Source organism: Cyclopterus lumpus, chromosome 19 (genome assembly GCF_009769545.1).
Source record: "Cyclopterus lumpus isolate fCycLum1 chromosome 19, fCycLum1.pri, whole genome shotgun sequence".
Taxonomy (NCBI): domain Eukaryota; kingdom Metazoa; phylum Chordata; class Actinopteri; order Perciformes; family Cyclopteridae; genus Cyclopterus; species Cyclopterus lumpus.
Window position 1 is genome coordinate 14,525,019 of NC_046984.1, and position 19,752 is coordinate 14,544,770.

The 19,752-nt window shown below is 42.7% G+C and overlaps 3 protein-coding genes across 4 annotated transcripts; 1 reads left to right on the plus strand and 2 right to left on the minus strand.

The window, feature by feature from the left end:
* The first annotated feature begins 479 nt into the window (after positions 1-479).
* On the plus strand, positions 480-5,908 carry lrrc59 (leucine rich repeat containing 59). Of its 2 annotated transcripts, none has more exons than XM_034559381.1 (8): positions 480-641; positions 784-906; positions 1,003-1,062; positions 2,052-2,210; positions 2,903-3,007; positions 3,136-3,208; positions 4,377-4,568; positions 4,851-5,908. In XM_034559381.1, the coding sequence occupies exons 2-8, from the start codon at positions 805-807 to the stop codon at positions 5,135-5,137; spliced, it is 978 nt and encodes a 325-aa protein (XP_034415272.1). In that variant the 5' UTR covers positions 480-641; positions 784-804; the 3' UTR covers positions 5,138-5,908. The 2 variants fall into 2 exon arrangements, with proteins under 2 accessions (XP_034415272.1, XP_034415273.1); XM_034559382.1 differs by having other exon boundaries at positions 4,854-5,908.
* Positions 5,909-6,971: 1,063 nt separating this feature from the next.
* Positions 6,972-9,949, minus strand: nat9 (N-acetyltransferase 9 (GCN5-related, putative)). The gene is made up of 6 exons (XM_034558521.1): positions 9,794-9,949; positions 9,090-9,199; positions 8,723-8,863; positions 8,543-8,602; positions 8,287-8,381; positions 6,972-8,181 (listed from the first exon to the last, which is right to left on the minus strand). The coding sequence occupies exons 1-6, from the start codon at positions 9,868-9,870 to the stop codon at positions 8,038-8,040; spliced, it is 627 nt and encodes a 208-aa protein (XP_034414412.1). The 5' UTR covers positions 9,871-9,949; the 3' UTR covers positions 6,972-8,037.
* Positions 9,950-10,874: 925 nt separating this feature from the next.
* Positions 10,875-13,630, minus strand: syt15 (synaptotagmin XV). Its single transcript, XM_034559336.1, has 8 exons — positions 13,624-13,630; positions 13,345-13,543; positions 12,857-13,005; positions 12,451-12,743; positions 12,141-12,308; positions 11,433-11,541; positions 11,133-11,315; positions 10,875-11,014 (listed from the first exon to the last, which is right to left on the minus strand). The coding sequence occupies exons 1-8, from the start codon at positions 13,628-13,630 to the stop codon at positions 10,875-10,877; spliced, it is 1,248 nt and encodes a 415-aa protein (XP_034415227.1).
* Positions 13,631-19,752: the final 6,122 nt, after the last annotated feature.

Here is a 19,752-nt window from a genome sequence, read left to right on the forward strand (position 1 = left end):
ACTTTTGAGGCCAGATTTAGAGTCTACGCAGTTTTTTCTTTTTTGTTTATTCCATCTTCTAGTATAACTCACTCCTCAAACAACTATTAAAAAACAATAAGAAAACTGAAATCTAAAAGATAAATATATATCTCATGCTACACAGCATTGGCTATTACGGTGGTCCAGTAAACACTGGCACCTGTCACACGAGTGACCCGGGTTCATGCAGAACTACCAGAGGAGGCTGGTATGTAGTACATTGGGGCTGGACATAATCACATTTATTTAATTAATTCAAAAGTAGTAAATGCATATTTTTTATAAATAGCAAATAGTTGATATTTAAATATGAATTGAATTGTATATTTAAATATGACTTGAATTATATATTTAGATGTATTGTTCCGTTACAAGTCCTGCAGTTGGTGGTGGGTCCTCCGGGGCTGCAGGTGGCGCTGTTTTTTTTTTTTAAAACGTCTCCTCGCGCTGTCGTTCAATCAGTGACGTGGACTTTCATTGAGGCAGTCAGTGCTGAGAGAGAAAAAGAAAACACCACTACACGTACACAACGTCTCGGGGCTTCACCGATAACTTTCTCCACGTTAAGAAGTTGGCACCGCTCGTTTCCCGTCCGGTCGAGTCCCCCGCTGCCGTAACAGGTGAGCGACAACGTGACGTAGGAGCGGGTTTTTCCTGCTCTCTGCAGCACGAAACTGTGACAACGTGTGCAAAAAATATATATATATATATATATATTGTTCCACATTAAACCTGCAGCACGTTTTCTCACCGGTTACACAGACTTTACCTCAGGTTAGCAGAATGAGTAAAAACAGCAAAGTGTTGAACCTGAAGGATAAAATCAGCGGTAACGAAGTGGACCTGAGCCTGTGCAACCTCACCGAGGTGCCAGTCAGAGAGCTGGTGAGTGTGTGTGAACACGTTAATTACACGTTCACGTGGATGTGGATGCATGTTTGCGCAATCGAACTGACCCGTGGTGTGATTTTTTTCTAACAGGCTTTATTCACCAAAGCGACTGTTGTGGACTTGTCTTGCAACAACATCACCTCCCTTCCTGTAAGTATAAACTCAATCTTTCACCATTTTATCCCTCAAATCTATTGAGGACAAACCTTTTTTTTTGTCTTGTTGCCCCTTAACACAAAGTAATGTGTATTAGTGTTTGTATATGTATGTATATGTGAGTTGTGGGTTCATCCATAGAGTGATGATGCATCCTCTGATGGGTTAGTTTTAAGGATCTTTAGAGGCCTGAAGAGGTACATGTATCCAGACATTGAATCATTTTCTTCCTTATCCCTTTTTAATTATTTTGTAAACCCCTCATATGTATCTGGTGATCTTATGGACCCTATAGGTTGGAAATTAAACATACCTAATATTTCAGTTGCATTGTGGGTTTTTAAAGGATACGTTGGTGTGCTAGATCATGATAGCGGTTGAAGTTAAGAGAATAAATTAAGAAAATAAAAGATTATCCAACTACTAGTTCTTGTTTTATGAGACGAAGGGCTGTTTAAATTTTTTAAACTTTTTGGCCTTTTCATTATATTGAATATAAAAGCAGTGTGAAATTCACAGGGTGCCAACGATGGTCTCAATTATGGCACAATTAAAATGTTCTTCTTCATTAATAACACTAAATTACTGTGTTTTAGTCTAAATGAATCAAATGTAACTTTTTCCACCCCAGAAGAAGGATTTCTACTTCTTTTGTGGAGTTTTCTTTGTCTGAATCAAGTCTGAAGGGAAGAGTGTGTTTCCAACCCCTTCGAGACACATTTGAATATATACACAGACGATTTAAATAGACTTGACTGTACAATTTTTTTTTAAGGAAATGTCATCATAGAGGAATTGGTCTCCGACATCTTCTCACCCCAGCAAACTCTGGGACTAAAGCGTGATTGTGACCTTCTGTGTTCACTCGGTTCTTCAACCTCTTTCTCAGCCTGCTGACCTTAAACGCTACCTGCAGATTTACCACCGTCACCAACGCTGGACTTTGAGTTCTTATTTCTTTTGGCTGGGTTTCCTTCTTCTAGCCAGAGTTCTGCAACCTGACCCACCTGGTGAAGGTGGATCTCAGTAAAAATCAGCTGACCTGTCTGCCAGATGACCTGGGGAACCTGGCCAGCCTTCAACATCTGGACCTGTACAACAACAAGCTGACCGTTCTGCCCGTCAGCGTCTCTCAGCTCAGGGTGGGTGACACAAGCACCGTTTGCTCATGTTGCATTTATATTTACTGATCCTGCAACATGAAGCCGCAACGTCAATGTCTGTAATGTCAAGACTGATGCTCCTATGATGTCTATACTCCAGTTAGACAATTAATTTGATCTAATAGTCCTTCTCACACACATTTGGGTGCAGAATAAAACTATTATCTTGATAAAATGATGTTGATTGTGGAGTTCACCTGTTGTTTATTGGCAACACTGTTTATCTGCTGACCTGCTTTTATTAGAGGTCCCTTGCACACTATTCTTTCTCAGGTTTCCTGTTCTGAAAAATATTTTTTTTTAATTGGAAACTATGAGTTAGTACAAATTACTGCCCTTGATTTAAGAAATAGGTTGTGATTTATGTGTGCTTATTGACTTTCTTGACGAGAGTTAGATGAGATCAATACCAGGGATGCACGGTATAAATCTTCTATCACGATATAGGTAATTTCAGATGAAAAAGTACTTAGTATTTACTATTTCAATTTAGAAATTTACTCCAAAATAATCTGATTTTCTGAGAGATTTTAGTTGGTATGTGCTTGTTATCATCAATTTAATAAACCGTGTATCACGCAATCTCGACACGTGATCCAATAGAGAGACAATAAATTGTCATAATGAATTATTGCCCAGCCCTAATTGAAACCAATGTTGTTTGTTCCCAGAGTCTGAAGTGGTTGGACCTGAAGGACAACCCGCTGGAGGCCGGCCTGGCTAAAGCAGCAGGAGACTGTCTGGACGAGAAGCAGTGCAAACAGTGTGCCACCAAGGTGAGGCCGCTCTTGCTTTGGCAACGATGCTCTTGACACTTTCCTGTCAATAAAGCCCCTTCTGAATTATACAATTGAGTTGAGAAAGGGAAAAAAAAGAATGACTAAAAGGAGATTTTGTTTTGCAGGTTCTGCAGCACATGAGAGATCTTCAGGATGAGGTTGATCGCGTACGAGCGAAACGCCTCTTGAGGGAAAAAGGTGAAGTATCATCTTTTTATTTTGAGCCTCAAAATAAGTTTTGCATCTTAACCACATTTTATTCCAAAGGGCTAGATATCGAACCACGATTGTTTTGTTGACACAGTACTGAAAACTATCTGATTTGTCGTCCTGCTTTGTATTGATTTATAAAAAGTGCTGTAAGAAGTACTCAGATCCTTTACTTAAGTTAAGTGTAAAAGTTCAGAGAATCTCGAGCTGCCTGGTGCTTGGAAGAAGAAGCTCCGAAGCCAGAGATATATAATAATCATTATTTAATCATAACAAACAAGAGTCATCTGTATACATACACACAGTCCAGGCCCGGACGCGCTCACATGGTTTCGCTTCCAGTCTCCTGACGTAGCCAGCAGTTTCTGTCTGGCGTCACCACGTAAGAGACCAAATTCACGTCTTGCAATTAGTTTTATTCGCAGTGCATTCGCTGAGCTAAGCTCCCATCGGTTAGTGGAGGTATTCATGCAAATACCTTTCAGAGACACAGCATGCTACGCTGACCAGCGAATAAGACATAAGGTTCACACCTGAGGGTTAGTTCCATTCGCCACTTCAAAGAATGCCTCAAATCGATAAAGTAGCGGGGTCAAAGCTCACACTTCCGGTCAAGGACAGGAAGTTCCCCTTCAGAATAAAACCCTATTGTCCTGCCTTCAGAATAAAAGCAACATCTCATGTTTCAATCGGCATCCCTTTTAACTATTGTCTAAACAATAAAACATCCATTCATTCTCATGCATCATACAATTAATCATTACATTTGTCATTAACAAACAGAATAATAAAACAGTGATCCTCTCTTATGCTTCATAATACATTAATGTCAATAACAAGTCTAATTTCTGTACTATATATATATATATATATATATATATATATATATATATATATATATATATATATATATATATATAATGAGAGAGAGAAAGAAATATAGCTCATTTTTGGAAGTATCATACAAAAAATACTATTGACTCAGCTTACTATGTTTATTCTCTTTCTCTGGCTCTCAACATGAGTAGGCTGAGATAGTAATGATGGTGGTTTTTTGAGGTCTTATGGGAGTTGTTATCTGCCGAGGTTCAAGAGCATTTAATTGAAATACAGCTCTATTAATGTCTCACTGCTCCGCTTCTCATCCCTCCATCAGAGCTGGAGAGGAAGAGGGAGGTGAAGCAGAAGGAGCGGGAGGCCAAAGACAAGGAGGCTCGTAAACGGGAGAAGGCGGAGGAGAAGGAGAAGCGGAGGAAAGAGTACAACGCTCAGATGGCGGCCGCGGCTGCGCGGGAACAACAGAAGAAAAAGAACGAGGAGAAGAAGAAAAAGAACGGACAGGCAGCAGGTGAGTCTAAAGGTCGGGATGATGCACCTCTTCAAGGGATGTTTTATTTTAGATGTTTTATTGAAGTTAAACAACTATTTCAGCCCGTGAGAGGCTTTTTGAGAAGTTTAAGTCGGAAGTGTGTTGGAAAACTAATCTTAACTTGGTGTATCAGACTGATGCATTGAAGGATGAATCGACATCTTCCATTTGACCATCAGTTGCCAATAAAGCATCACATTCACAAGCTATGATGAAGACGTTGTTTTGGGAGTGGTTCTAACGTCTCTCGCTTTATCTCAGCAGACAAAAAGGCGGCTGTGCAAAAGACGGCTAAACCTCGCCGTTCGCTCGTCGGCCTGATGTTCAAGCTCCTCCTCCTGCTGCTGCTGGGATTGGCGGGAGTCGCCGCCGCCTGCAGGCTGACCGACCTGCAGAAGGAAGCCGTGTGCGTGCCCGTCAACGTCGCCGTGGACGACGGCTTGTCCTGGGCCAAAGAGCAGGAGGTTGTGGTCAGGCAGCTGGTGCAAAATCTGTCGTCTGCGGCAAAGGAGTTTCTTGAATCTACACAACAAGCGTCCAAGAACTAAACCCTCATCTGCCGCCCATCAAGTTCCAGAAATGCAGGTTTTCCTCTCCCACCGGGGATTTTTTTTTATTTTATTTTTTTAATATGCTGAAATCATGAATATCATTAAGACGGGCAACCCTGCATCCCCTCACCCTGTTTCTGGTGCTGGGAGGTGGAACGTCTGTACAGATAAGACAGAGGGGGATGGACAGGTGTGTTACAATCTTCTTAAATTCCTATGGAATTGTTGTCGCTTGTACCCTCTTTGTACTGCAGTCTGTTTTTAAGAGAAAAAAAAAAGACTCATCTTCTTGAATTTCTCCCCATCAAACACGTTGTGCACTTCGACCAGCTTTGTGTTTTGGTGCATCACGTGCAGCGTGGGGAGAGATGTTCAGTGAAAAGTCAGGTGACCCTGTCTGTGCTGCACTGGAGCGCCGAGTCACATGTTACCTGCCAGTCAGAGTTGTGCGTGAGCCGGTGTTTTCGATGTGGCAGTCTGAGCATGTGCAGTGAAGGCTGTATGAATGTAGAGCTCAGTCGCCTGTGGCCTCCTCTGTCTTTATAGTCTTAAATCGGTCAAACCAGCTCAATCTCACAGATAATACACACACGTCTGGCATCAAGTGGATCTTTAACGTATCACAGATTTAATTGGATGATGTGAGTCAATGTCAGCTGTTTTCCAGCAGTCCAGAAATGCCAAAGATGATCGAGGTCATTTAGAAACAGTGTTGTCATTACATAGTTTGTCCAGCAGAGGGCTCAATAAAATGAATTGATTTACAAATATAGTTGTACATCATTTTTCTGTCAATCGACAAATCGATTAACTGACTAATTGTCTCAGCGCAAATTTTTGTTAAAATTATATCTCAAATATTGGCTTAATCAGTCGGGCTCTAATGTACACAAACTGTTTTAAATGATCGTCCCCCTTTTGCTAGAAAATTAAAATGCTGTTATGTTTGAGGCCTTTTGGATATATCGTACCTTCTTTCCTTCCACCCATTGGTTTCCATTAATTCCTATAAAATCTGAGAAGAAATTATTAGGAAACTCTAACTTTCTAAAGCTGTTGAATTCATCAGTCAAGATCAAGTCTGCAGTAATTGGTGTTAAAGTGAAATTACTGTCAATATTAATATAATATTGATAGTTAGATACTGCACAGACGAAATGGAAACCACTGGCTGCATGGAAGAAAAGTACAAAAATGCAGCAAAAATTACAAAAAGTGTATCTGTAATGTAATATAGTGAACATGTTTAGTTAAGGGGATATTTAATTCAGTGGTTAAAGTATTTAACTTTACTCTAGCTCAAATTCCCTGAATCATATGGCGTAATAAAGGACCAAGTGCTGATATTGAACTGTTGATCCTAAATCTGAAATGCCTCTCTTCTTGTAATCTTTTACCTAAAAAGCAACTGGCAGATTATTTATCTTTTTTTTCTTCAGTTTCACGGCTCTTTTGAAATGCAACTTGTTTTAATTTGTCGGGGCTACCTTTTGCTGCTGTGGTTCTTGTACAGCTTCATCCACGCTCTCAAACAATGTCCGTGTTAATAAAATGGCTATGCACTGCAAGAAATACCTGAACATTGTGTCTGTTTTCATAACTAAACCTGAAATCGTGGTGAAACACCTGAAGTTAGGACAAAATGGCTGAATCGACAATGACTAAAATGTGTATTTTGCAAAGCAATTCATCACCACGTACTCTATTAAGCTTCTTTATTTTGGTGAAAACTCCATCTTTAATTTTGTCTTTGTAAAAGAAAACTGAACTTTTAAGAAAGAAGGAACAAAGAAGTCTTAGTAGTCATAGTACGGTGAAAAAGTCTGAAATGTCAGATGCTAGACTGAGTTTATTCATAACCAGCAACAGTACAATGAACCAAGAATAGTGCAAAAGAAATGCGCTGAGCGAAATGGATACAATTAGGAGTTACATTTTTTTTATTGCATGTATATTGCAGAATAACAGTCAGCATGTCTGAAAAATGCCTGACTTACCTAATTCTCTCACCTGGATTTTGACAGCTGGGGGTGTATTTATCATTAAAAAAAATGCTGGATGCCCCGAAACAATCTCTCGTTAAATAATTTGAATTACTTGCCCGTAGGAGGAAATGGCAATATGCACATTTGGGGTCATGCGGTGCGATATAAAAGCTGTTCCATTAAGCTTCCGGTTTTGAAGGAGAGAATTATGAGAAATGCCGCAGACTAATGTGTCAATAAGGAGGAAGATGAGACACGTGATGATTTATTGTAATGTAAGAGATGTGTTTCACTGCCATTAGGCCTCAGGCAGAGTGCACCAGAAAATAGAAACGCTCTTTCCTGCCGGATTTATTCTGCAGCTAAATGTTTTAGGATTCAAATATAGTTAACACACACTAGAAACTAAAATATATCCATGCATATCCTTAAAAAATGAGATATTCATCTCATGTTGATGGAAAGATCTGAATCTGCAATAAACAATATATACAACCAACAGATCGATAGTTGTATATAGTTTATATGTTTCGGGTTAGGCCCCTTAGTTTTAATTAAGGGAAACCTCAATGCAACTGTTAACGATGATACACTTTCAACCTCGGGTTAAGATACTTTCAGCACGATAACGCCCTTTTGCAAAAAGCCAGGTCCATAAAGATTTTAGTTTTCTGACCAGCAGGAAGCCAGGCCTTACCTCCCAGCATCAATGCTCTTCATGTGGAGAGCATCACATGCAGGAGTATCTGAACACAATACTCACATAAATGAATCAGAACGTCAAAAAATTGTACTTGAGTAAAAATCGACCTCCCAACTCTGCCGATGTGTGTAAATGTCTGAAAGGTTCAAAGCACACACACCAGATTTGAGCTCGGATGTTCCATCGGTCTCCATCTCTAGCGCAGCGTTTCAAACGTGTTCCCGTCTGTCGCTGCACGTCCGTCTGTAGTCGCGCTCCTTCATGTCGGCCGTGGCCTCCAGCAGCCTCGTCCGAACGGACTCGTCCACCGTCATCGCGAGCGTCACCTCTTTGAACACCTCGCACACCGACGCCTGGAAGACACCCGAGAGGACGCCGGTTTACACTCGCTCACGAGGCGCTCTCTCTACTCTGGGGGGGGGGGGGGGGGGGGGGGGGGTGTCATGTGATCTCGTTACCTCCTGGAAGTGGAGCTTCTTAAACATGGCGACGCTGACCTCGTTGTTCAGCCCAATTTTCGCTTCAAACTTTTGGACCCCAAGTTTGGTGACTCCTGGTGGAAGACAAGATCACCGTCACTCACAACTTTGCAACCGGAGTTCCCTCCACGGGGCCGCCTGTCGTCGGAAAGCAAAAACGTGATTAAAACCTCTTTTCTGCTATCTGTAACAAGGCGTGTTGTGTACATTTAACCGGCTACTATAAGCTGCTCACCGTAGCTCATCATCATGTGCGTCACCTCTCTCCCGATGCCTTTGCCTCGGTGACCGGGCTCTGTTCAAGACAAGAAAACCTCGGAAGTATCAGTGGAGGTGAAAATACAAACAAGTGCATCAAAACACAGGTTGATTGCAGATGTTTTATAATGCATTTGGATAACACGTCGGGCATCACCCGCTATCATGATCTCCAGCTCAGCCAGTGTTGGGTCCGTGGGGTCGGTCAGGAAGATGTTGACATCTCCCACCATGCACTGCTCCTCTTCTACACTGCCGTCTGCCCACTGCTGCTTGGCCAAGATGATGAACGTGCACTCTGGAAAAGACAGATAATAATAATAATAATAAAACAGATTTTTCTTTAACTAAAATGTCAAATAGTTTACACATCTACTATGACCTCAGAAAGGTGCGATCTCTTATTTTCACATCGTATCCGTGGAAAACCGGTTAAAAGTTACTGGGCAAAAGGATGTTTGTTAATACACGATGGCTCTTTGAGGACTGAAAGTGGTATTTTCTGCGTGAAGATGGCCGCTTACTGTCATCGTCTTCCCTCCAGCTCCTCTGCATGTCGTACTCCTGTTCCAGGGTCAGCGGCTCTGAAGCGGTCAGCTGCTGCAGCTCGGGAGACTTCATCCACTCGTGATACCTGAAACGAGCAGATAAAAAAACAAGATGGAAATGTCGGTCAGTGAAGGAGAAGTCTTGATGTGCTTCGATGGATTTAAATTAATTTTTCATCATCTTCATGACAACTGAAAACACTTGTTATACACACAGTTATCCAGGGTGGACAAAAATATTACCATAAAAATACAGATACAGAATTTACCGAAAGTCTAAGTGCTCATTGTGCAGAATGGCCCAATGAGGAATAATGTATATATTATCACTGGATTATAATGAGTGGAGCATGCACTTTAATATATCAGGTAAAAACGTATTAGTTGATTTATATTTAATTATCTAAAGCGGTCATAAATGCAGTAGATTAATAGTAGCATTTTTTTTTAGAACTGGTAATGTAAAGTTAAAACACCTAAAGTTGTACTTAAGTACCGCACTATACTTTATTTGTTAAAAGATCAATTAGAAAGAAGCTAACCCTTTATTAAGGAATCAAATTAGCATATTTAAACATGAAGCCAAACACTGCAACAAGAACACATCAGCAGAGGAGCACATTCAATTAATTAAATCAATGAATAAATGTAACGATGCTCTCGTGCGTCTCCCAGCCTACCTGGGCACGTGCTTCGCGTCGTAAGGAACCAGCACGACGTTGTTCCCCTCCAGTAAAGTGTTCTCGTTTATCTTCATGGTGGATGGAAAACACCGACATGAGAGTGAAGACCTTTAAATCAGCTCCACGTCCATCGACTTTGTTCACTTCCGCTTTGACACTCTGGTGGTTTCAACTGCGGCTGCGCGCACAGATATAAAAGTAGAGGGCGCCGCCTCGTGGACAACGTCAAGAAGTACCTTTCATGATTTAATACCGTGAACAAATAATGTGTTGTAATTCAGGTTAAGATATACAAGTATTGAAATATTTCACTCAAATAAATGCAGTAATACCAGTTTAAAATACTTCATTACAATCCCTGCATTCAAACTCTTCCTACGACTTAAGGAGTATTAAATAACAATGTACTCAGTTATATATATTAGAATATTATTGATGTATTTGTGGAAGCAGTATTTTAATTATGTCAACTGGTTTAACTATGCAATAATTCATATTTTACTACTATTTAAACTGATTGCATGTAAAAAACATCTTGACTGTAAGTCACAAACATAACTTTGATAGAGTTGTTTCTCGATTATAAACTGAAAGATAAGTTATATAGGTAATCAAAAACAGCAATAATGACACTGAAAAAGAAAATGTCTTCATCTCACTCTGTCACTTTATTCCACACATTAAATCTTCTATGCACATTTTGAATGAATGATACTGTGAAATGTTACAAAAGGTGTAAACAATTAATTATCTTCCAATTTTATGCTGCGAGATTCTAATTTAGTGGTTGCGAAACTGAGCTTTAAGAAAAAAAGGAAAAGAAACGTGTCAAATCTTCTCTAGTTGTTTAGATATCAATAAAGTCGTACATCCACATTAATGGTTAAAAAGTAACATTTCAGGAAAAAAGAAAAATATTCGTATGATACTTAAGATTCAGGTGAGGGTGATTATTAAAGCATCTGGTTCTGGATTAGAGATAATAACTTTTTTTTTTTTAAGACGTGAAAAAAAACTACGGTTTAAAGTTTAAAGATGAGGATTGTGCATCTGTTTTCTGCCCCATTAAAACAGGCGTTTAAGTGGCTCTGCCCAGTCCGTGCCACAGTTCAACTGGCTCCTGCGGTGTGTTGACCATGTCCATCCAGTGCTGCAGCTGTTGGCCCCTGGCGTACATGAAGGGGCCCAAAACCAGCACTCCCAGCAGGGCCGGAGGCTCTGGGAGAACGATGCAGACGGAGCAGAGCCAAGGTGAACCCACAGCTGAATGAATGCTTGAAGTTGATGCAACAGGACATCCGATATGAAGCGAGCGCACCGAGCTCGCCCCTCTCACCTGAGCGGACGACGTTCGGCTCCTGCAGCTCAAATCTCAGACAGGCCTCGTCCAGGTGCTGCGAGCGCAGTTTGAAGGTCATCCTGTGGTGGAAATAGGGGTCGTTTGGACTTTTCACCACGCAGCTGCGCTTCATCTTCACCACCTGAGTGTGTATCTGTAAGCTCACCTGGACACACACACCTGGGGGGGAAACGCACAGACGCAGTAGATTTGTTTAATGTTTTCGAAACCTGTGAAGACGTCGGATGAGGAGCGCGAACATGGACGCCCGCAAGCTTTTCACCTGAAGAGACGTACCTGCGTCCGTGAGCAGCTGTAGGCCTCGAGCCCTCAGAACAAGCACAGAGAGGCGCTGCAGAGACGGACTGTAGCTGAGAGACACCTGCACGTCACCCAGCTCTGAGCACTGACACGGATTGGAGACGACACAATGATTTTAATTTGGTCTAATTTGATCTAGTCTCATATCACAATATCAATATAATATTTATATATTGCCCAGCCCTACTCTATTACAAGTCCTGCATTTAAAAACCTTACTTAAAAAGTGTAGTGTATATATAGTCTATTATAAACAAATAAAAGTACTCATTATGTTTTTTAATTAATATTACTGCTGCATTGGTGAGTATGTTGTATTTTAATGTTGTTGTTGCATGGTTGTGCTAATTTTAACTCCTTTATTTACTGTTGAGAAGTTTAATCTACAGCAATGCATCATGTTACATGTATATTATATTATATGTGTATATATGTCATCACATGTTTGTAGTCATTGTCCTGTAAGAATCACGGGTGTCGAAAAAGTTTTTCACAAGCTCAGAAATGTTTTGAATTTACTAATGAAGTAGATAATTTTCTCAACATACAAAACTTCCTTCTTCAGTTTATCTTCTATCTAAAAGTAAGTACAACTGTGTAGAAATATCTAGTGGTGTAAAAGTACATCAAATATATACCCAACGACAGTACTTGAGTAAAAGTACTTCATTGCAGCACAGGTACCTGTGGGTGGTCCTCTGTCTCCAGGTCCCTCCAGAGCACCCTGCCAGCCTGACCGAGCTCCCCCTCCAGAGGAAACAGCACCCTGCCCACCGCGTGGCGCTTACCGTCTTGCTCCACACTCAGCACGCACACGCTCAGGGTGCTCTGAGGCACGCACACACCTGACACCTGTGGGGACACACACACACACACACACACACACACACACACACACACACACACACACACAGGAAGTGTGTGAGACACAAATTGTTGTTTGTCGATTCGGTTGCATTCATTCCTCCGCGTGTCTTAACGTGCTCGTCCTCGCCTGGAAGACAAAGCAGTCGTTGAACTCCGGGTCGGGCCCCGTGCCCCGGGCCTTGGCCTGGCGGGGCCGCCGGTCGTCAGGGAGACGGCGCAGCTCCACCAGCGTGACGTTGCCGTGGAAGCGGGGAGGGAGGTTGCCGAGGCGCAGCAAGGAGACCAGGAGCTGCTCGCTGATGTGTCGATACTCCACGGAGAAGCAGAGACGGGTGGCCATGCCGGGAGGAGGTGCCACCACCTCGTTGAGAGGAGGGCCCGCGTAGAGGCCGGCCAGCACCGTCCCCACTGGGTACCATCCTCACAGCATGGGAAGTACATCACTTGAGTTAGCACCAATTATACCTGGATTTAGGTTTCCAATGACTTTAAATTAGCAGACATGGTGTCAGATGAAGGCAGTCATGACCTACTCCTCACTGAGAATGACCCACGATGAGCTAGTATGTCCCTCTTGGCCTCCATCTTCATCTCCTTGTCCTTCGCCTCTTCTTCATTTTTCAGATCACCGTGGTTTTTTGTCGTGAAGCGAGGAGGCACAGTGAAAAGGATCTCACGTGGCCTTACACACACACACACACACACAATTGATCAGCTAAAATCAAGGCCACAAGTCCCTTATTTTCTTTTTTATATATATATATATATATATATATATATATATATCTTTTATATGTATATATATCTTTTTATATATAAATAAATTTATATATAAGATATATACATATAAAAAGATATATATAAAGATTTATATATATATATATATATATATATATATATATATACGTATATATATAAATAAATATATATATATAAATATATTTAATCACAAATATGTATGTAAATACATCAAACTCGATAATATGCAGGACTATGTCCAAGTTTATTTCATGGTACTAACGTGGCCAAGGAGTCCTGAGACACCGGGATCACCGGAGCAGAGCATGCCGGTGCTGAAGGCCCTGTAGAGAGCAGCTCCTCGTACTGACTACGACCCTTCTTCTTCCTCCTCTTCCTCCTCCACAGGTAATACACAAGCAGACCAAGCAGCAGCAGCAACAGGAGACCCACAGACACTCCAGCAAGCAGTGACACCGGGTCTGAACAAAGAAACACATTAAAGGGGAATTAAACCCATACGTCTGTCAGACATATGGATGGAGTGCAGTTTACCGCTTACCTGCCATGATTATTCCTCAGTCTGAAGCTACCTTTGTAGCATTAGTTATTAACGTGCGAGTCTCTTGTTGTTGACCTGTGAAGTGATGTGACCTTGGAGAGCAGAGAGAGGGCACAGCTGGATGATTCTCACCATGTCTGTTATCCGGCTTCAAGTCAATTATTGAACTATTTTGCAACCATTACATTCATTCATTCATACAACGTTGCAAACGAGTGGGGAGAAAACATCTAAAATACACATTTAGGTGATTATTTTACTGCTTTTGTTTTTTTGTATCTTAAGATTTCTCCTAAATTCACCAGAAGTTATGGTTACATAACGCCACTATTGCATATATGAACATTTTTAGAAAACTTGTAATACAAAAAAGAAAGAAATTGCCTTAAATGCAAGTTTCATGGTGATATTTGTTTTTATTTTCATTTGTTTCCACCTGCAGTGTCTTCAAACTGTACACCATTTTATAATACACATGACGTTTTCTGTAAATTAAGTTAATTTTTTCTTGAAGTCTGAGTCCGATATCTGCTCTGACCAATGACCTGGGCTTAGCTCAGAATCAAAATGCTTATTAGCTTTTCACCACACACACACACACACACACACACACACACACACACACACACACACACACACACTCACACACTCAACTGTTCAGAGATTGGATGGCAGCTAATGGGATGAAGGCTAATCCCCAGAGCTGAAGGTAGAGTAATGGCCCTCAGTCTTGTACACACGCATATGTGCACAGCACATTCACAGAGAGAAATCCTCATTTTCACTCTGATGCCAACGGTCACGTGAGGTCGTGTTGTGAGAGGAGAGAAAGAGGGACGAGATCGAGCTGGAGACGAGTCCGAGCAGTGTGCGTTTGAGGATCGGAGGGCGGCTGGAAACGAGACTTTATTAAGAAGTGAGGGAAGAGGAGGAAGAGGAATGTAGCGCTGCCTTCTCTGTGCCAGAGGGCAAAACAGGACACAAGGTGTGAACTTAAAAAAAGGTAAGACGCTATTTTTCTCTCTTTTATCTGTATTCTGTCACATCTGTGGGTTCACTGGCTGTTTATTCTTTCCGTACATGCACATTGTGAAGGTATAGCAGTGGTCGAAACTCTGGGACAAAGGTGGATTTTACATTTTGGTAGTTAATTTTAACAAAAATATGAATTGATATGGTTTTACTCAACTAAATCAGGTGGAAGTTATGGATTTTTAGTAAGCGAGGGACTGAAGAACTGGTATAATCATCTTTTTAAAAGCATAAAGACACAGAAGAATAACATTAGGCACAGCAGGCTATTCGTAGATGCACAGAAAGTGAATTAACTAACTTAATTATCATTTGTTATAATGTCTATCATTCATTCTCGCTGTCCCTGTATTGTTTTTCGTCTCCTCTCAACTGAAGGCACTTAAACCGTCTCAATCAATCTACATTTTGTCTCAATAATCAATTAATCTGGATTGTGTAATCCCATTAGGGTAATCTGGGAGTGCGTGTCTTTAGGAGTCTTTGTGTGTTTGGACTTGGATATCTATCTTTGTGAGGACACGTTTGAGTTTTAGACCTTCAGGGTGAGGAAATGTTTTGGGAAGTGGCCTATTTGAGGGTTGCGACTTGGTATTAAGGTTCAGGTTAGAATTGGGTTTACTTGAGTGGTAAGGGTGAGGTCTGGGGTGAGGTTGTGATGGTTAAGGTTGGAGTAAAAGGATAGGAAATACATGAATGTACAGAATGTGAGTGTGAAAAATAAGCAACTTAATACGTCGATGACTTAATCCCTTAAGTGGCACACACAAATTAGTAATTGAAGGTTTAAGGATAAAAAGGAAAGCAAATCTGTGTCTTCTTTGCAGGTTGGTGCTGTTGCCATGGCGAGGCCCGGACGCCCCATGTCTGAGAGCTACCATCCGGTCTGTCGTTCAGTCAGTCAGTCGTCCTCGTACTCCAGGGTCCTGGGCTCGGAGGACGGCGATGATCAGGCGCCCATCTTCTCCCTCTCTAAGAGTTCCATGGACGTCGTCATGGCGACGGGGCCTCCGCACAAGCGGGACCCGGCCTGGACCCGCGTGGACCTGAGACGCAGCTCCAGCACCAACACTCACGCCGAGCGCAACTCGGTGACGCTGCAGCAGCTGCACCCGCACATGTGGCAGCACATCCCCTCCACCAACAGCCACCAGCCGTCGCTCTCAGCCCAACACGCGGACTTGCAGGGCCCTCCGGCCCTCAGCGAGCGCTGGATCACCAACATGCAGCGCTGGAGTGCGGGCAGCAGCAGCACACACAGCCGCAGCAGCACTCCAGACACAGTCATATGGAAAGGTGGGACCTCGCGCCCCTCGAGTCTAAACCAGGACTCCCCTTGTTCTCCGCTGCGCAAACCGAGCTCTTCACCAACCACACCGTCTCCCTTCATCTCCCCCCTACAGACACCAACTCTACCGCGTGAAGATCTTTTAACTTCTTCTTCTTCAGCTCTAACGCTGAGCACACATGAGCAGGAAGACTTACTGGCGTCCTCCGCCAAACCCTCTCCACTGACGTCACCCATGCAGGCTCACACCTCCTCCCCCTTGCCGTCGTACTCCCCCAATCTCTCCCAGCTGACCAGCACAGAGGACGAGGGCTTCCTGGAGAAGAACTCTCTTCGTTTTATATTCCCGTCTGTTAACTTTACAGAAACTTCGTCTTCAGACGCCGGATGTCTCGTTGATGACGTGATAGAGAAGCCGCACAGTCCTGGAGGCTCGGAGATATCAGAGAGTGAACCGCCGAGAAGCCCGGCGCACATTTTAAGCTACTTGACGCCTACTTCTCCAGCATATGGACAGGAATCAGGAAGAGGAGCCTCAGTTTCCCATCTAGAGCTGCCATGGCAGCCAGGGCCAAGCTTTCCGACAGGTCGCGGTTGGAAGTCCCCCCTGGTTTCTTCCTTGAGCGACTCGCTACTGGGGGACTGCTGCAGGTGCCATTTGAACGCCAGAGAGGGCATCACAAGGGCACAGGGGTTCAGGGACGAAGGTACAATGACGTCACAGCTGGAGCTGGTGGATGCAGCGGTGCAGACGATTTCTCCCGTCAATTCCTTGTGGGGCCTCAGGAGAAACCTGTCCAACTCCAACATGGGCTCCCACTCCTTTCTGGGCTCGCCGCCCGGATCAAGACTGAACCTGAAGTCCTCGGTGGGGTCAAACTCCAATCTGGTGTCCCCGTCCTCCAGCATGTTCCCAATGAGCAGCCGCGAGGAGGAGGTGAGGCGAGGAGACGACCAGACGTGGGACATCAACTCCGCCTGCTCGCACGACCTGGAGAGGAAGAGGTCGTGTCTGAAGATGAAGCCGGGAGAGGACGGGGACCCGAATGGGAGGAGGGGCAGCATGAAGCAGGTGCAGTGGGACGAGGACGGGATGACGTGGGACGTTCACGGAGCGTCGCTGGACCCAGCGGCGCTGAGCACGGCCATACTGAAACATCTGGAGCTCCAGGTCAGCCCGCAAACACCGAGACGTACCTCGAAGAAGAAGACGGCACCGAAGCCTCCCCTCATATCGAACGTGGTGAGGGCCATTGTGCCGGATCTTCATCCGCCCGTGATGATTGTTTCCTCGGCTTGTGCGGAGGGTGAGAGTGAGGAGACGCCGGAGGAAGACGGCGGGTGGAGGGAGGTGGAGGAGGGAGGCAGAGAAGCTGTTCGTAGAATAAGCAGAGCGGAGGCAGCTTATGCCAAAGAAGAGGATGAGGTGTACGGAGAGGAAGGCACCATCTACCCTAAATCCCCTTTGAGTGGGAGTGGACACAGCTGCAAGAAGAGTGTGATAAAGGCACTGAAGAAGCCCGGGTGGTGTGTCGGCTCCAGCAAGGCAGATGACTGATCTAATTAAATATGGCGGATCAAGTCCTCAATTTGAACAAATGACCTCGTAATAAACTCACCGACGTTGGGAGCAGCTCTCACTTTCATCTGGTTTTATCCTGCTGTGGTCGAGACTTTCTCTTTGTCATTAGGTTGAGCTAAAATGTTCAAAAATGTTGTTCCTCCACTCATTAGGATCTACTTTTTTTTTTTTAGAGAGGGTGTAATTTCTATTTAATGAAAAAGTCCCAAAAAGGCTGCTGTTTTTAGGATCAATGTAATCCATCTTTTAATTAACAGTTACTATTCTTCTGAAACACGCTTGAGCAAAACATCTTTAAAAAAAAAAAGCCAGTCACGGGTCTCTTGTTGTGTTATATGCAATTAAAGTATTCATCGTTTCTATAAAGAATATATTACTTACTTATTTATTTTCTAAAAACAAACCTACACTCTGCAGTTTAATGATGCATTTTCCAAAGGAGGTCTTCATGAAAGTAAGTTAAATTACCTATAAATTAGTAAAACCACCAGGACATATCAATGCCTTGTTGTTAGTGAACATTTCCGAGGGAAATATTGTACATTTGACCCCACAGCATTACATTATTAAAGTTAATGGTTAATGCGTTTTAAAAATATGATGCGCTGGAACTAAGCAGGATATAAAGTAGTTAGTTCTTCCTCAACTGACAGTATAATTCTGCTTACACATAATATTTCTAATATTATAACCTTGTACAGTTCTGCATAATTAATTCTTTAACTTTGGACACTTCATTTAGCTGATGTTAATTGCATACTTGAGTAACGTCCCTGTATACTTCTGCCACCACCTCTATTTGTGCACGCTTTTGAGTCTTTGTTTGTCATTAATCTTTGAACCTGCAACATAAGAAGAATAAAAAATAAAAGCAAACATAAGGAAAAGTGCTGTGCAAGCACATGTCCAGGATGTACTCTCAACTATATACACAGGAGGCGACTCGGCCCAACGATGTTGTTGGAGAACGCCGACTCAAAAACACGCTGAACTCTCCGTCCATCATCATCACAAACTCGCTCAACTCAATTCGCTGTGGGGAAATGTACACAAAGTTGAGTTGCATGTAAACTTGGTGAACCACGGCGGTGAGGTGTGACCATTCAGGCGCCGCCATTCAGATGAGCGGGCACATTCTCCCTGATTCCCCACAGACTCAACTCACTGGTGGCTTCCACTGCAGTTATTGTTGTCTTATTTTCACAGATGTGCGGAGAGCGGGCATGAAGGTCACCATTGCTTTTCATTTATGTATCCTTACTTTATATTCTTCTGGTCAATTGGACTAAAAATGACATGAAGATATTGCATTGGTCAAATAAGAACAGCGGTCACTCACCAAATACCATTCCCTCTGTAGCATCCGGCAACTGTAAATATGCTACGAAATAGATTATGAAGAGTAATATTAAATATGTTTCTTTGTAATTGGCATGAATTCTTAAAATGTGCTTAACAATTGTGACGGGAAATCGTACAAAAAAAGAGTCTTCCGCCAAGCAAGTGGATTTGTGAGGCTAGATTATACCTGCTGAACATGTTCAGTTTAGCATGTTAGCATTAGCGCAAAACAGAAGGTACACCTAAAAGGTGATGGGGTCCGCTTTGCAGATATTTGGTCATAAACCAAAGTATTGGACACGTTGAAATGTTGACCTGATGATGACAAATGATCAGCAGAGTTATTACAATTCATCCTCAGGGGAACATTTATGTCCGTACCAAATTTCCTGGCAATCCATCCAAAGGTTGTCGATATATTTCACTTAAAAAAGGGCCAGTTTGTGGCATTTCGGGGATCTATTAACAGAAATGATTTTCTATTTTCTGAAACTAAGATTATCTTCAAATGAGTCGTTAATACCTGCATAGGGAGCGGCTCCTCTTCATGGAGTCAAACCAAACACCGGCTTGGCCTTTGATGTTTTGTACTCATCCTTTGGGGATCTGTACAAATTGTTGCGCCACTCAATCAAATAGTCTTTTTCTGTACTGCTATTCCTTGATACTCATCGACGCTGATAACATATCTTTATGAGCTTCCAGTATTTCCTCTTCCAGTTGAATGCTCTGTCTCCCAGTTGTGATTGACAAGTAATCATAATGATGGTAATATTCATCCAAGCCGTCTCTGGCCGGTAAACACCGATAACATCTTTTCCACGGAGTCATGTGTACGCAGGATAAGCTACAGTGGAGATTTGCGATATCAGAGATCAAGGTCATG

Bases quoted from the DNA above. Each gene is read 5' to 3' on its own strand.
- lrrc59 (XM_034559381.1), top strand. From the start codon at position 805: ATGAGTAAAAACAGCAAAGTGTTGAACCTGAAGGATAAAATCAGCGGT. The intron at 907-1,002 runs GTGAGTGTGTGT...TTTTTCTAACAG, and splicing joins AGGTGCCAGTCAGAGAGCTG to GCTTTATTCACCAAAGCGAC. The intron at 2,211-2,902 runs GTGGGTGACACA...GTTTGTTCCCAG, and splicing joins TCAGCGTCTCTCAGCTCAGG to AGTCTGAAGTGGTTGGACCT.
- nat9 (XM_034558521.1), bottom strand. From the start codon at position 9,870: ATGAAGATAAACGAGAACACTTTACTGGAGGGGAACAACGTCGTGCTG. The intron at 9,200-9,793 runs GTAGGCTGGGAG...TGCTCGTTTCAG, and splicing joins GACGCGAAGCACGTGCCCAG to GTATCACGAGTGGATGAAGT. The intron at 8,864-9,089 runs GTAAGCGGCCAT...TGTCTTTTCCAG, and splicing joins CTGGAGGGAAGACGATGACA to AGTGCACGTTCATCATCTTG.
- syt15 (XM_034559336.1), bottom strand. The intron at 12,744-12,856 runs GTAGGTCATGAC...CCATGCTGTGAG, and splicing joins TGGGTCATTCTCAGTGAGGA to GATGGTACCCAGTGGGGACG. The intron at 11,316-11,432 runs GTACGTCTCTTC...TTTCCCCCCCAG, and splicing joins ACAGCTGCTCACGGACGCAG to GTGTGTGTGTCCAGGTGAGC.